Here is a 16205-nt window from a genome sequence, read left to right on the forward strand (position 1 = left end):
ATTAAAATTTGATTCGATCGCTTATCCAGCATTTCTAAGCGAAGTATAAGAAAAAAATTTTTAAGAGCATAAAGGGCTCCTTTTACAAAGGTACGCTAGCGTTTTTAGCGCATGCAAGCGCACGCTAGCCGAAAAACTACCGCCTGCTCAAGAGGAGGCGGTAGTGGCTAGCGTGCGTTAAGGCCCTAACTCACCTTCGTAAAAGGAGCCCTGAGTTTTCTTCCTCTCATGAAAATTCAATTTGTAGATCCTGAAAGCCATCGCCATTGCTTATCAATGTCTAGTTTCTAAAATACATTAAGACAATCTATATCAGGGGTCTCAAAGTCCCTCCTTGAGGGCCGCAATCCAGTTGGGTTTTCAGGATTTCCCCAATGAATATGCATGAGATCTATGTGCGTGCACTGCTTTCAATGCATATTCATTGGGGAAATCCTGAAAACCCGACTGGATTGCAGCCCTCAAGGAGGGACTTTGAGATCCCTGATGTATGGTGTGTGCGTGTGTGTGTGTTTTGTGTGGGTGTGTGTGTGGTGTGTGTTTATGTGTGTGATGTATGGTGTGTGGTGTTGAGTGTGTGTGTTTTGTGTGGATGTATGGTGTGTGTGTGGTGTGTGTTTATGTGTGTGGTGTTGAGTGTGTGTGTTTTGTGTGGATGTATGGTGTGTGCCTGTGTGTTTTGTGTGGTGTGTGTGTATGGTGTGTGTGTGTTTTGTGTTGATGTATATGGACATGGGTTTAGCTTTATACACCAAGCACACCTGCACCTTCAAGTACAAAAGTAATCACAGAGTATAAGTGCCGTGGCCCAGGATGGAGGAATGATTTTATGGCCTGCAGCAGCCCAGGAATATTAGACTATAGAAAATGTTTTGGTAAGTGAGTACTAAACTAAACCTTAGATTTGTATACTGCGCCATCTCTGCAAGCGTAGAGCTCGGTACGGTTTACAGAGTTAGGATAGAAAGGAACTCCAATGAAGGGTTAAAGGAAAGGAACTAAGAAGATAGAGAGGGGCCAGGGTTCCAGAGAGCGGGAGGTATTAGATTTTTGAGAAGAGCCAAGTTTTCAGGTGTTTGCGGAAAAGTTGGAGGGGGCTAGAATTTCTGAGCGGGGACGTGAGGTTATTCCAGAGTTCTGTGGTTCTAAAGGGGAGGGATAGTCCTAGTTTTCCTGCACGGGATATACCTTTTGTAGAAGGGAAAGATAGTTTCAATTATTGGGAGGATCTGGCGGAATTAGGGTTTGAGGAATTCCAAAAGAGTGGAATTCCTTTACCAAGAGATTCATGACTGCAAATACAATGAATCTGTCATCAAGTGTCATCAATGGCGTTCCTTTAAGTTTTCACACTCTTTGGACTTAAAGATCTCAATCTGTATACTTTGGAGGAAAGGCGGGAGAGGGGAGATATGATAGAGACGTTTAAATATGTACATGGCGTAAATGCGCATGAGTCGAGTCTCTTTCAGTTGGAAAGGAAGCTCTGGAATGAGAGGGCATAGGATGAAGTTAAGGGTTCATAGTCAAAAACGCGCAGGACAATCGAGCGCCGACAATACCGAGCAGACAATCGCGCGCAGGACATCAGCGTGCCGGACTTAAACTTAATTTTAAAGTGCTCCGAGGGTGGGGTTTGGGGAGAGAACCCCCGCAGTTAAGTTAGTATTGTTTGCGCTGCTGTTGGGTGGGGGTGTTGGGGGAACCCCCCCATTATAGAGGGAATAGGCGTTTTCCCTTTTTTTAAGAGAAAAACGTCAATTTCCTCTGTAATATGTGTGTGGGGGTTCCCCTCCCACACGCCCCCCAATAGCAGCGGCAACAGTACTAACTTAAGAGGGGGGTTCCCCCCACAACCCCCTGGGAGCACTTTAAAATTAAGTTTAAGTCCAGCGCGCTGATGCCCTGCGCGCAATTGTCTGCTCGGTATTGTCGGCGCTTGATTGTCTCATGTGCTTTTGTCCCGTCACCAAGTTAAGAGTAATCTGAGGAAATACTTTTTTACAGAATGGGTGGTAGATGTGTGGAACAGTCTCCCGGAAGAGGTGGTGGAGACTGAGACTGTGTCTAAATTCAAGAAGGCGTGGGATAGTCACATGGGATCACGTAGAGAGAGCAAGAGATAATAGTTACTGAGGATGGGCAGACTGGATGGGCCATTTGGCCTTTATCTGCCACCATGTTAACGTTTCTATAACCATAAAATTCTATGACATCACAATGCAGGTGTAAAGAGCCTTAGCCTATAGGAAGAGGAGATGCAAATGTTAAGAGCCTTAGCCAATAGGGAGAGGAGGAGATAGTGGATGCTGCGGATGGGCTATTTGGCCTTTATCTGCCATCATGTTTCTATGAACAACAAGAGACATGTAGGAATTACATAAAAATCATATAAAGCATTCAAAAATTTTACTTTTCTTCATATGGTCTGCTTCTTGTCTTCTGTTCCACGTTGGTTCTAGTACACCAGCTGTCTTATTGTTTCCTTACCCTTATAATATCACGGCATACATTGAATACATCAAGCAAGAAGACTTTGGCGTGGCATAGCCTAGGCGATAATATATTTACAGGTGGAATTCTGATAGGTTCTTCACGACACTGCACCATATGGGATTTGCATTTCCATCCCCAAATTTAACTACAAAATATTACTCACCAGAGATGGGTTACATTCCCCCGATAACTATTTCACAAACCAGTGGAGAAAAAGCCTCAAAAATTTCAATGCAGCAGTAAACAACTTCAACACTGTTTAAAGTCCAAGCTGCTTATGTACTATCACTGGCAAAAAAAACTGCATTTCCATCCCTAGATTGTTATTCTGCATGTGAAAACAACCGGAGAAGTATGAAAAATGATGGCGCAGAAAGGGGTTAAGTGACTGGAGGATGGTCGAAATTATAGGGGGGGGGGATACTATCCCTAGTTATCTCCAAGCCAGTTATGGCCGTAAACTATCAGCTCCCATTTGGCTGTAACGAAAGATTATGGCATGCGAGATGCATGCAGTGCAAGGAGGATCTGTTTGATTCATGAGCAAAATAAACTTCCAGCTGCTCTTAATAAACACAGAAGCTAATAGATGAAGCCACACTAGGCACAAAGGCTGTGAGTCAGGGTCCCTGCTGATGGCACAGACAGCAAGAGCACAGCTTGATTAGCTTCTAAATGGCAGTGGGACCAAGATGAGACTTTGCTTCACTCTGAAACCATCAATTATTATTTATTCCATGTGACATGAAATAATAAAGAAAGAAAAAAAAAACAAAAAAACACCACAATAAACCAGAGCTTAACTTGGTACCAAATTAAAGGAAGATGAAGTTTTTGATGCCAACTTTTAAATTCAGCTGGCATCATGACAACCGTGACTGGGTATGAACAATTTATTGATATCCAAGAGGCAGTTACTACTGACAGAATATGAAGATAACGGGTCTTCTCATGCAACAAGCTGACTTAAAGAAATAGACACAATGTAACATGATGGCAGATAAAGGCCAAATGGCCCATCCACAGCATCCACTATCTCCTCCTCTCCCTATTGGCTAAGGCTCTTAACATTGGCATCTCCTCTTCCTATAGGCTAAGGCTCTACACCTGCATTGTGAGGTCATAGAACTTTATGGTTTTAGAAACATAGACACATGATGGCAGATAAAGGCCAAATGGCCCATCCACAGCATCCACTATCTCCTCCTCTCCCTATTGGCTAAGGCTCTTAACATTGGCATCTCCTCTTCCTATAGGCTAAGGCTCTTTACACCTGCATTGTGATGTCATTGAACTTTATGGTTTTAGAAACATGGCAGATAAAGGCCAAATGGCCCATCCGCAGCATCCACTATCTCCTCCTCTTACTATTGGCTAAGGCTCTTAACATTTGCATTGTGATGTCATAGAACTTTATGGTTATAGAAACATTGTAACATGTAAACCGTTTAGTTTTAAATGGTATATAAATTTTTAAAAATAATAAAAAATGAATAAATAAAGGCCAAATGGCCCATCCAGTCTGCCCATCCTCAGTAACCATTATCTCTTCCTCTTTCTAAGAGATCCCACGTGGCTATTCCACGCTTTCTTGAATTCAGAGACAGTGTCTGTCTCCACCACCTCTTCCGGGAGACTGTTCCACGCATCTACCACCCTTTCTGTAAAAAAGTATTTCCTTAGATTACTCCTGAGCCTATCACCTCATAACTTCATCCTATGCCCTCTCATTCCAGAGCTTCCTTTCAAATGAAAGACTCGACTCATGCACATTTATGTCATGTAGGTATTTAAACGTCTATCATATCTTCCCTCTCCCGCCTTTCCTCCAAAGTATACAGATTGAGATCTTTAAGTCTGTCCCCATACACCTTATGACGAAGACTACGCACCATTTTAGTAGCCTTCCTCTGGACCAACTCCATCCTTTTTATATCTTTTTGAAGGTGCAGTCTCCAGAATTGCACACCATTGAGTACTAAAGCTCATCCAATCAGAACAGGGATGAGGATAATTCTCACTGATCACAGGAAATACATGCAACACATCTCATGTCCTCCAATACCAAAGAAAAGTTTCAATAAATGATGCCACTAAATACCCCAACAGATAACTGTTTTCCCTGCCGGTGTAGAATGGAATGACATCTCAGAATGTGTTTTAATCACAGATTCAGTTATGTGGATCTTTTTTTTTTTTATAAAATGAATAATAAATAAACTGTTTCTCCAATACCAGCTTCGCTTAACATAACTGGCTATTTGGCTGGGACAGCCCCCAATCAGCTTTATTGACTTTGCACGGCCTTTGCTGCCATGCGCAGGATGACTGCATGTCTCTGTTGGAAGTTTCAGGGTTTTTTTGGAAGGTAAACCCCCCCCCCCCCAAATGTCAACTTTGCATTTTAAAAATGTGAACAAAGGCAATCACTTTCCAGTCTCTTGTCTTTGAGATTTCCAGGAAGTATAAATTATTAAGTCTTGCGGGAAGGGGGGAGAACAAAGGGGGGGGGCGGGGTTTGTGGGTGGTTATAACTGACGCATGTTTTTGTCATGATGTACTTTGTTATGCGGATTTTTTTGCCCATGTTCATTATGTTCAGTAACTTGTTGTTTTCTTCGCTTCTGCTGGATTTTCATGTCAATAAAAATTGTTTACAATCTAAAGCGTCATTTGTTCGAAATATACAATATGACTTTATCAGCTTTGTTATGACTACTACATGTTATATTCATTGAATTGATCCTTTTGGGATGGCAGGGTTGCTTGACGATGTCGGTCTGATTGTGCAATTTGGTGTTTCCAATTTTAATTTTTTGTATACAAGTAGGTAGGATTCAGTATGAACATAGTACACGATACTAGTATTACCATATGTATGAATATACATAGGATGATTGACTATGACATAAATGTGTCTGTATTGAAAACCATCTTAAAAAAATACTAACTCTGCATTGTAACACCTTTACAGAAGCTCATGTATTGTAACACCATTACAAAAGCTCATGTAAACTGCTCTGAATTGACTCTCCACTCATAAGAAGCTTTCAATAAACATAAACCAGTCGCTATGATGTACATTTATGCACATAAATGGAAGCCCTTGATTTATAGAATTAACTCCATAGAGGACAATTCTATAAAGGGCTGTCCGTTTGGAGCCTATTCTTTAAAGGAAACTAACTGAGGCATCCTATAAACAGTGCCTAAAGTTAGGTGCTAATTCCACACCCAAATTTCAGAGCAGAAGCGCTTTCAAATGGATGCAAGGCGCCAAAACAAGGCAAACAGTATGTAGGAACGGAAATACACATGCATCCAGTTCTAGGATAGTGTCTAAGTGTATCCATATGCAACTGCAAAGGGTCGGGCAGGTCAGGGGTGCTCTGGAAAATTGTGCACAGTATTAAAGAATTCTGTGCCAGGATTTATACCTGATTTTAGCTGGTAATAGTCTTTAGGTGTGGAATTCAGCAACCTTAAGAATAGCCATACCACTGGGTCAGATGAATGGTCCGGCTAGCCCAGGATGGCCAATCCAGGTCACTGGTACCTGACAAAAACCCAAAGAGTTGCAACATTCCATTCAGAATCCCAAAGAATAGCAAGATTCCGGAATGCCAAAGAATAAAGAAAGATTCCGGAATCCCATAGAGTAACAAAAGATTCCGGAACCCCACAGAGTAGCAACATTCCATGCAACCGATCCAGGGCAAGCAGTGGCTTCCTCCATGCCTGTCTCAATAAAGGACTATGGACTTTGCCTCCAGGAAATTGTCCAAACCTTTCTTAAAACCAGCTACGCTATCCGTTCGTACCACAACCTCTGGCCCAACTTTGAATTTCTGGAAATGATGCTGGTGGCGATCATCAAATTGCTGATTGCCACCAGCTAGATATTGGTCCCTGTGATACTGCTTCACACATTTATCTAATGCACAAGCTTTTGAAAATTCAGCTCTTGGGTGCTCCCCAGTAGATCTCCTAATTAATTTCTCATTACCTGTTTATACTTTCTGTAGCAACGTTGAATGACAGCGGCAGCTACATCCTGCTGTTCCCGTAATGGACGGCCCTAGAAAAACATGAAAGAACCATAAAAATCCCAAAGCATTAAGGATATCCTACATAACTTGAAAAAAATTAATCTTTTGAAGTCTGGAGCCCCCCTCTGGTGCAACTTTGCAGCAGTGGAACAGCGCCGAGGAAGCCGTGAGCAGCGCTAGAGGATCGTGGCCACGCCGGCGACCCCTTTACGTTTTAAAAGATGAGGAGGCTTCGGAACGGGGTGGGGGAAAAAGGAGGGACACCCTGGTCCACTGGGGACCCCTGGAGCAGTTGATTTTTAAATGAAGGGAGGGATGCTGGATGGTAGAGCATATGGTGGACCCAGGGGTTGAGGGGTGTGGGAGTGAGGGAAGGACGGAGGAGGAAGGGAGAGATGCTGGATGGAAGGGAATTTGGTCGGTGGGTAAATTCAAGTTTATTTATAATTTGATATACCAGCCATCGACAATAATCTAGTTGATTTACAATATTAAAATTTAAGTTATAAAATAGGGCAAAGTGTAAACAGGACAAAGATGGAGACATAGACAAGATAGATACGAGAGGTGCTGGGGGAGGGGAAGATTTGAAATTACCTCGAAAAATAAAAATTAAAGGGTGGAAAGAGGGGAAAGGGAAAAAAACAGAGGGGGAAGGGAAGTCGCTTCTTAAAAGCGGTTCTCATTGTTTGTAGGAGACGGATGAAAACAGGACCTTATCTGGTATTTTGGGAAGCGTCATGAAATAGAAAAGTTTTAAGTTTGGTTTTAAATTTGTCAAGACAGTTTTCGTGGCGGAGATGAGATGGCATTGGTTTCCAAAGGGCAGGGGCTGTGGCGGAGAAGATGGTGTTTCTGGTATAGTAAAGTTCTTTAATCGAGGGGGGTGGGGGGGGGAGAGAGGGGAGACCGTCTGTAAATTCTGATCAGAGGATCTAAGGGCCCAGGAAGATGTATGTGGAATAAGATGTTTGTCTAGAAAAGCTGGGGAATCCACAACTCAGGGGTTGCTAATGGTTCCTTCTTTGAAAATTATTGGAACCAGACGTCACGATATATATTCTGTAATGGCCCCTTTAACCTGGAATGCCTTGCCTTTATATATAAGAGAAGTTAAAGATCTCGGCAGATTCAAAAATAATTTAAAATTTTTTCTCTTTAGAGACGCATTTAATCTTTAAATAATCCATTTTTAATAATCTTAATCCCATTCCACATGTTTTTCCCTTATTTGGCTTTTTCCTTTCAATTATGAAAAATATTAATATTGTAACTGTCTCCCTTTCCTTTTCCTTTCCCTTATGTATCCGAGTCTGTCTGTTTTGTCAGTTTGTTTTTCACCCCTTTTAAAGCAGTATAATGAACTCTAGATCTATCTTATATTTTACTGTTACTCGCTTAGTATGTAATAAGCGATTTATCAAATTTAAATAAACTTGAATGGGTAAGTTTAATTTTGAAGACGAGTAGAAGGGGGCAAGGAAGAGGGGAATTGGGGGGCCCCCTCCTTAATTTCTGTCTTAACACCAGCCCTGTTCTGCAGCTGTGAGAGAAGCTTTAGCACATGTGGTGTAGAATGGGTTTCACTGACTCTCATTCTTGCACAAAGTACCCGACGAGGCCTATGAGAGGGCAAAAAGTGTCGTTTTAAGGACTTCTTAAGACTGCATAAAAGATTATCAATACACTTATTTGGGATCCGTTCTTTTATAATATACCCTATTGCAAGAGGCAGTTATAACTTTCTAACTGCGATATACAGTATACATGTGGATAGAAAGCCTTAAGTCAGTTTTCAGCATAAACTTGGCTATTTCTATAATTTTGCCTAGTTGCCCGATTAGCTTCCATCTGTGCAGTAGGAATGGTCTTTGAGGAAACTCATACTGCAGTTCTCTGTATCCAAGTCCTGCCCGATTCGCTGATTCAAAACGATTCACGTGGGTGAATCGTTGTCCAAGAAAATCAGACTCACCCACCCTGGTGAAACCCGACATACCTCCAAAGCCTCCTAAAGCCTTTCCTCCAAAGTATACAGATTCAGATCTTTAAGTCTGGCCCCATACGTCTTATGACGAAGACCACGCACCATTTTAGTAGCCTTCCTCTGGAACGACTTCATCCTTTTTATATCTTTTTGAAGGTGCGGCCTCCAGAATTGTACACAATATTCTAAATGAGGTCTTCGACAGGGGCATCAATACCTCCTTTTTCCTATTGGCCATACTTCTCCCTAGGCAACCTAGCATCCTTCTAGCTTTTGCCTTCACCTTTTCAACCTGTTTGGCCACCCCATACAATCACACCCATGTCCCGCTTTTCTGTCGTGCACTTAAGTTCTTCACCCCCTAAACTGGTGCTGGTTCCCAAGTTCAATTATTTATTTATTTGTTATTTTTTTTAATTGTGTACCTTTGGTTGTAATCTGCTTTGTTTAAAGGCAGAATATAAATAATAAATTATAAGCCGTATATGGCCCACCTAACCTTAAGCGGGTTTCAAAAATTCATAGGAAGTTAAAAAGTTTACAGCCACAAAACCAGTAACACTACATTACTCTCCTTTAGCTTCTGGACGGGTGTTTCCCACTTTTCAGCAGGAAGGGTAACGAGGCGTTTCGATTACCCAGCGATCCGCGCTAAAGCCCCTTTCGGGAGCTGCACTGACCTTGTATTTCCTGAATGCGGTCTGGACGAGTTTTGCAGCTTCGTACAACTCCCTCTGCTCGTGATCGGAGAGGGTTAGCTGGGCAAGCTCGTTCTCCACCTTCTCACTGGTGGACGCGCTGAGAAATTCCGACCAGTCTGCTGCCGAGGGAAGGCTGGGCTTTTCAAAAGCTATTTCACTAACAGGAGAGCCAACGGGGCTCAGGCTGGTGTTAGAAGAAGGGGTCAGTGGTTCACTATACACATTTCTAGGGGAGAGACAAAAGGACAAGAGGAAAATGGTATTATAGAAGATTACTAAAAACTTTCACATCATCTGTGCAGGTCTGGATTTACCTAAAGTTATCCTCCTTATAGAGAACTGTCAAGATGTCAAGACAGTGTCCTAAACCAGAAAGAGTTTGTGCAAGTTTTGGACTCGCTCTCTCCAATCCAGCCCCCCCACCCTGGAGTTCAGGTTCTCCCCTGTTGGCCTGAACCCATCTACCTCCTCCGGTGCTGCAATTTCAAATTTCAGGCAGCTGGCATTAGCAACATGATCCCGCTGCCATCGGCCTGCCCTGGAAGCCTTCGCTCTGCAGCGTCTTCCTGTTCCCACATAGGTGGGATGCTGCAGAGCGAAGGCTTTCAGGGCAGGATCGTGTCGCTAAGACTGCTGGCTGCCCAAAATTTGAAACTGCAGCACTGGAGGAGGTACGTAGGGGTCAGGGAGACTCAGAGAGCCATACCCAACGCCGGAGTGACCTGGGTGGGAGTGAAGCTGCGCTGGGGGGGGGGTGGGGAAGGGAAGGGGTGAGACTATTGGGAGGCAAGGACTGGGCAGGGGTGAGGTTGGGATCATGCGTCCTCTTTTTTGACTTAACAAATATGGTAACTATACCATACACATCTCTTTCACCACGGGGCAGCTTGGAATGATGAATGAAAGCCTGGAGGTGATCCATTGACAAAGTCCAGGCAACCGATACAGGCAACTAGGTCGGCCTAAATGAAAAATTCCTCTATGTTCTGCACCTAAACGTTGTCCCCTATTTTCACTTGGTGCTTTAAATTCAGGTTCCCAAATGGTAGGCAGGGCCAGGCCACAAATTTGGGACAAATTCTACAACGGAGCATTGGTAAATTTATTGTGGTCTCATTCTGTTTCAAGACGATGCAACTATTTACTTTTGGAACTGCCTTCAATTAGGAATGTCAGGTTGAAGGCAACTTTTTCCCGGATACTATATGAGTCTTGTTGCTCAGTTATGCAACAGTGTTCCTGTGGTAATTCGGGCTTCTGATACCGCTGCTACAACTACTTATCACTTAGCTCTGAAAGGCGCTGTACGTTTTTGGCATGTCTGATAGTTACTTTATGTTCGGAAAATGGTTGAAGATGTATTGATTTGTTCGAGCTCTACGAACGTGGAGATGATGCGGTATACAAACCTAAGGATTAGATTAGATTAGATTAGATTTGGAAATCCCTTTTTTTTTTTTCAAATTCTTTATTCATTTTCAATATTTTCAATAAGTGCAATACAATTTAAATACATTTTATATTTAAGACATCACTTAATATTCTTTCAAGAAACAAATCAATCTATATCCCTCCTCCCCCCTATCCCATAACTATTATAAATTTTTGTTTTCAGGCAGATATGATGGGACATCAGGCCGCCAGGTGGTATAAATTGATATCTGATTTTATGAATAAGAAACCTAAAATTGCTCTTAGAGATATTTGGAGCATCGAGATTGGACAGTATATTTCTGCGTCTCGATGGCCACGTATTTGGTCTTGGAGGATGAGGTGTACAGTGTCAGCATCTATGAGACAAACATGGGGTTTTTTTTGTTGCATCGTTCTTTTTGGACCCCGGTTAGATTAAATAAGTTGGATAACTCTAAGTCTAAATAGATGTTGGCACTGTCATCTAGATATAGGTACATTGGATCATTTACTATTTTATTGTCCTAGGATACTGAATTTTTGGAAGTCGATTTGGGGACATATTAATAATATCTTAGAATCTAAAATCCCTTTATCTTATGAAGTAATTATTTGTGGAACTGTGTTGCATATCAGGGATCCGTTAGATAAATATACAGGTCGACTGTTCCTAATTATGACAGGTACTGCTGTACAGTTGATCATGCGTAACTGGAAAAATTGGGACCGTCTTAGCTTTACATTCTGGTGGGCAAATTTATGCTTGATATACAGATATGAAAAAATGATTGCAGAATCGTTAGGGAATATAAAAATTTTCAAGTTAATATAGGGTCCATTGACGTCTTTTGTTGATTTATTGTAGATTTGAGTTTTATTGATATATAATGTGCACATCCAGGGGGAGGGAGGGAAGGTGGATTTATTTTTAAATGATTCTCTGAATTCTTGTAAAATTAAGGTATGGGTTTCTTTATTAGTGCTTATTATCTCTGAGTCTGGGAGGGGGGGGGGGCTGGTGGTGTCTGTTCAGGAAAAGAGGGGGAACGCTGTCATCTTCACCGCGGCCAATCCAGATCACTAGTGACTGGCCAAAACCAAAAGAGTAGCAACATTCCATTCTGAATCCTCCAGGAATTCAAGACAAGTTCCTGCTGAACCGGAGCATACGCCGGGTAGGGCTGGTCTTGGGTAGGGCGCTGGTCTTTGACCAGGGGCTGCCGCGTGAGCGGACTGCTGGGCACGATGGACCACTGGTCTGACCCAACAGCAGCAATTCTTAGGTTCTTAGCAAGATTCTGGAATCCCATAGGGTAACAAAAGATTCCGGAACCCCAAAGAGTAGCAACATTTCGTTCAGAATCTTAAAGAATAGCAAGGTTCCGGAATCCCAAAGAGAAAATAAAGATTCCAGAACCCCAAAGAGTAGCAACATTTCGTTCAGAATCTTAAAGAATAGCAAGGTTCCGGAATCCCAAAGAGAAAATAAAGATTCCAGAACCCCAAACAGTAGCAACATTTCGTTCAGAATCTTAAAGAATAGCAAGGTTCCGGAACCCCAAAGAGAAAATAAAGATTCCGGAACCCCAAAGAGTAGCAACATTTCGTTCAGAATCTTAAAGAACAGCAAGGTTCCGGAATCCCAAAGAGAAAATAAAGATTCCGGAACCCCAAAGAGTAGCAACATTTCGTTCAGAATCTTAAAGAACAGCAAGGTTCCGGAATCCCAAAGAGAAAATAAAGATTCCGGAACCCCAAAGAGTAGCAACATTCCATGCTTCTTATCTAAGGCAAGCAATGGCTTCCCCCATGGCAGTGTTCAATTTGCTTAAATGCTATGCTATTAACTGCACAAGTAACAAATGATCTTTAAAGATCTGAGCACCCTCTGACACATTAAATCTGCACCTTATAACCCAATGTAGGGTTTCTTCTGGTTTCTATGGGAGCAGTCTACCATATAAGCCAGCTCTGTGGGTGCTGAGCATCCCCAATGTTGAACAACCTCCTTCTGTGTTTGCGGAGGGGGGGGGGTGTTAAATTTGAATTCCATTTGGCATCCTCAGTCATTCAGAAACGTTGGCATCCATGCAGGGTATAATCTATTATTACTCTACAAGTACTGTTAAACCAATGCAATAGCAAAATGCCTCAGACATTGTGTATTTAATTTATTGGGATAACAATTCAAAATCCCGCAACATACAGATTTTTTTGTTTGGTAAAAAAAACAAAAGTTTATTTCTCAATAGAAGGTCTTGTTTTCGTTCCCAAAAGCGTTCAACATCCAAGTCGAAACGTGGTGTCATTTCCTGAGCACCAGCTTTAATGCTATAAATGTCACGGAATAATTCACCACCCACTGGCCTCCCTTTGGACTGATACGTACTGTTTTCCTGGCCACCTGCACTCCCACCAAGGGTTCCCAGATTCAAAGGATCCGTGAAGGCAATTAATGAGGTCAACGGGATGTACGCTTAAATCAAAAGATGTTACCAGGCATCCAGAGTCTCTCGTTTGCACTGTTGGCTGACCTTATGTGCGCAGCACCGGACGGCTGATCCACATCAGCGAGATAACTGGCCAGCCAGCTCATCGTAGTACTAATGGCAGCGCTGTCTGCCCTCTCCGCCAGTGGCGACTCCTCGGGAACAAAATTCTCCCTCTTGATTCTGTCGGGGGTGGCTTCAATTATCTGCTGGGCCAGGGTAATCATATTCACCTATTAAGGCAAGTAGGGAGCAGGTTTAACTTAACGAGGTAAAAAAAAAAAAAAAGCCCCCAAAATGTTTCTGATTTTATGGTCTGTCAAATAATAATTTTATTTTTATATACCGCTATACCAGAAGTTCAAAACGGTTCACAACACAGAAATTAGTACATGCAATATGAAAAAAAATGGGGAGACCCAATGATCCACAGTGAAAACAATCCTCCGATGAAAACAAAAACAAAAAAATTATGGATACAGATGTTCTGGAGATAATTTATTATATACTGACATATAAAAAACATGAAAATTCAATGAAAAAAGTACAACGATAAAAAACACAGTGGTAAAAATCTAACCGGACCCTACACGGTCTGTCTTTCGGCGTTTTTTTCATACTTCAGCTTGTCTGCGGTGATTTTGCTCACATGTTTAAAGACAATAGACTGTTTTCAGTCCAATTCTATATATGTGAGGTTGCAAACCATTGGACCCCTGAGGAAGGCGTGTTCGCCGAAACACGGACCGTGTAGGGTCCGGTTGGATTTTTACCGCTGTATTTTATCATTGTACTTTTTTCATTGAATTTTCATGTTTTTATATGTCAGTATATAATAAATTATCTCCAGAACATCTGTATCCACAGTTTTTTGTTTTTGTGTTCATCATATGAATAAAAATAACATAAAAGTTACAGCAGGTAAAATGAAATTCAGCAATTAAAGCATATATAAATTAAAAGAAGACACATTAAGATAGCAACCTAGCAAACAGATGTGTTTTTAACAATTTTCTAAAGTCAAAATAAGAAGTAGCCTCTAGTATAATTTTTCCAAGCCATGTATTCAGTTTGGCGGCTTGAAATGAGAAGGTTCGGTCATGGAACTTCTTACAATGACAAGATTTTATAGAGGGATAATTAAACAGGTTTAGCCTACGTGTTCTTATTGGAATGACTCAAAGAGAAGTGAGGAGCAAGATAGTCTGGTAACAGACCAAAAACTGCTTTATAACAAATGCAAGAAAACTTAAACAGGACTCTGGACTCTACCGGCAACCAGTGAAGTTTTTGATAGAAAGGAGTTATATGCTCCCATTTTTTCAATCCAAATATGAGGCGAACAGCCGTATTCTGAACCACTCTCAATTTTTTGAGTACAGTAGTACCTTGGTTTACGAGAATAATTCGTTCCAGAAGCATGCTCGTAATCCAAAGTACAGTGGTACTGTATTGTTTGTTCTTTTTTTTTTTTATATTTACTAATTGTTAAATTTAAAGTGTACATCGCTTAGAATATTTGATTAAGCGATTTATCAAATCATCTAATAAACTTGAAACTTGAACGAACTTAATTCGTTCCAGGAGCAAGTTTGTTATGCGAAAAGTTCGTTATGTGAAACGCGTTTTCCCATAACAATACATGTTAAAAAAAATAATTCGTTCTGCAGCATAAAATATGCTAAGATGACATAAAAAAAGATAAATTTGTCAAAATGGTGAAAATGGTGGTCTTGCTGAGGCCAAACTCTTTGACGAGGTCACACTGTTTTACCCCACATTCACTCCTTCTAATTATTTCCCGTTTCATTTCAACAGAAATCACCTTCCTGCTTTTTTTAGAAGCCATGATATATAAAAATTATTGAGTTTATCTTAAAAGGACGACTGTATACAGTGAGAGAGGGCAGAGTCTCAGCGGCAAAAACTGGGACTTAACTTTTCTTTTTTTTTCTAGCATCGGGGAAGCGGCGAGAGTAGCTCCGCCCCCCCCCAACGCATCAGCAGTAGGCGCCGGGCCCCTCCATAAAAGGAGGCGAGCCGACGGTCCGCCACTGCACAGGGAGCCAGGCGAAGGGCTGTGAGAGAGGGCAGTTAAGCGCAGTGAGTAACGCAGCTCGGGCGACTTCGTTGTGTGAAACGAAGTTCGTTGTATGAATCAAGACATGAAGTTCGTTGTGTGCAGCGTTCGTTATGCGAGGCACCACTGTACTCGTATATCAAAGCAAAGTACCCCATAGAAAATAGTGGCAATGCAGACGATTCGTTCCAGAAGCCAAAAGGTGGCCCAGGGGTCTGTACCTGTCGGGTGCCGGGTGCTGCTGCGCCGTCTCCTCCGTCCACCTCCTCTGTCCGTCATCCGTGGAAGAACCCCGCAGTGCCGCTTTGGGGGGATGCTTCTAATGCCCGGACAACCCCGAAGTGCCGCTTCGGAGGGATGCCTCTTCCGTCCGCCGGCCAGCCTTCCACTTCGGGTGCCTCCCGCAGGTTGGAGAGCCTCTATCTGAGCCTACGCAGCCGAGTGCCGTCCCACCTGCACGTTTCGTATGATCACGAACGTCAGTCATCGACGTTGCGCATGCCATACGCAACGTGCAGGTGGGACGGCACTCGGCTGCGTAGGCTCAGATAGAGGTTCTCCAACATGCGGAATGCACCCGACGTGGAAGGCTGGCCGGCAGACGGAAGAGGAATCCCCTGAAGCGGCGCTTCCCGCAGCAGTAAGTGCTCGTTTATTGGGCCTTTGCTCCTGTCCATGCAGAGCCGCTAGCCACTAGCGGCTCTGCTTCTGCCCTTTAGTAACCCTGGTGATCCAGCCAATCAGCTAGCGGCTCTGCACAGGCAGGAGCGACCTGCCTTCGCTCCTTCCCGTGCAAAGCCACTAGCTAATTGGCTGCCGGGAGTTCTCGCGGTCCCATCAAGAGGGCACCTGGGGCGGATCATCCCTTCTTCCTACACCACTGATCCTATGAATTTTAATACTCATTTGTTAAATGATATCCTTAAAATACTGATAGTGTGCCTTGGCAATTTTTACGCCTTGTGTGCTGTGAGATGAAAAAGGCTGAAA

At 42.6% G+C, this 16205-nt stretch overlaps 1 protein-coding gene across 8 annotated transcripts in view; it reads right to left on the reverse strand.

The window, feature by feature from the left end:
• CAMTA1 (calmodulin binding transcription activator 1) overlaps positions 1 to 16205 on the reverse strand; it is a 1525397-nt gene that overhangs the window by 50162 nt on the left and 1459030 nt on the right. For all 8 annotated transcript variants that reach the window (XM_033922054.1, XM_033922049.1, XM_033922047.1 and 5 more), the window contains 3 exons: positions 13181 to 13368; positions 9213 to 9459; positions 6503 to 6574 (listed from right to left, as the gene is read on the reverse strand). In XM_033922054.1, coding sequence (XP_033777945.1) covers positions 6503 to 6574; positions 9213 to 9459; positions 13181 to 13368 — 507 coding nt within the window. The remainder of the gene's footprint in view (positions 1 to 6502; positions 6575 to 9212; positions 9460 to 13180; positions 13369 to 16205) is intronic.

This window comes from Geotrypetes seraphini, chromosome 15 (genome assembly GCF_902459505.1).
Source record: "Geotrypetes seraphini chromosome 15, aGeoSer1.1, whole genome shotgun sequence".
Classification (NCBI taxonomy): Eukaryota; Metazoa; Chordata; class Amphibia; order Gymnophiona; family Dermophiidae; genus Geotrypetes; species Geotrypetes seraphini.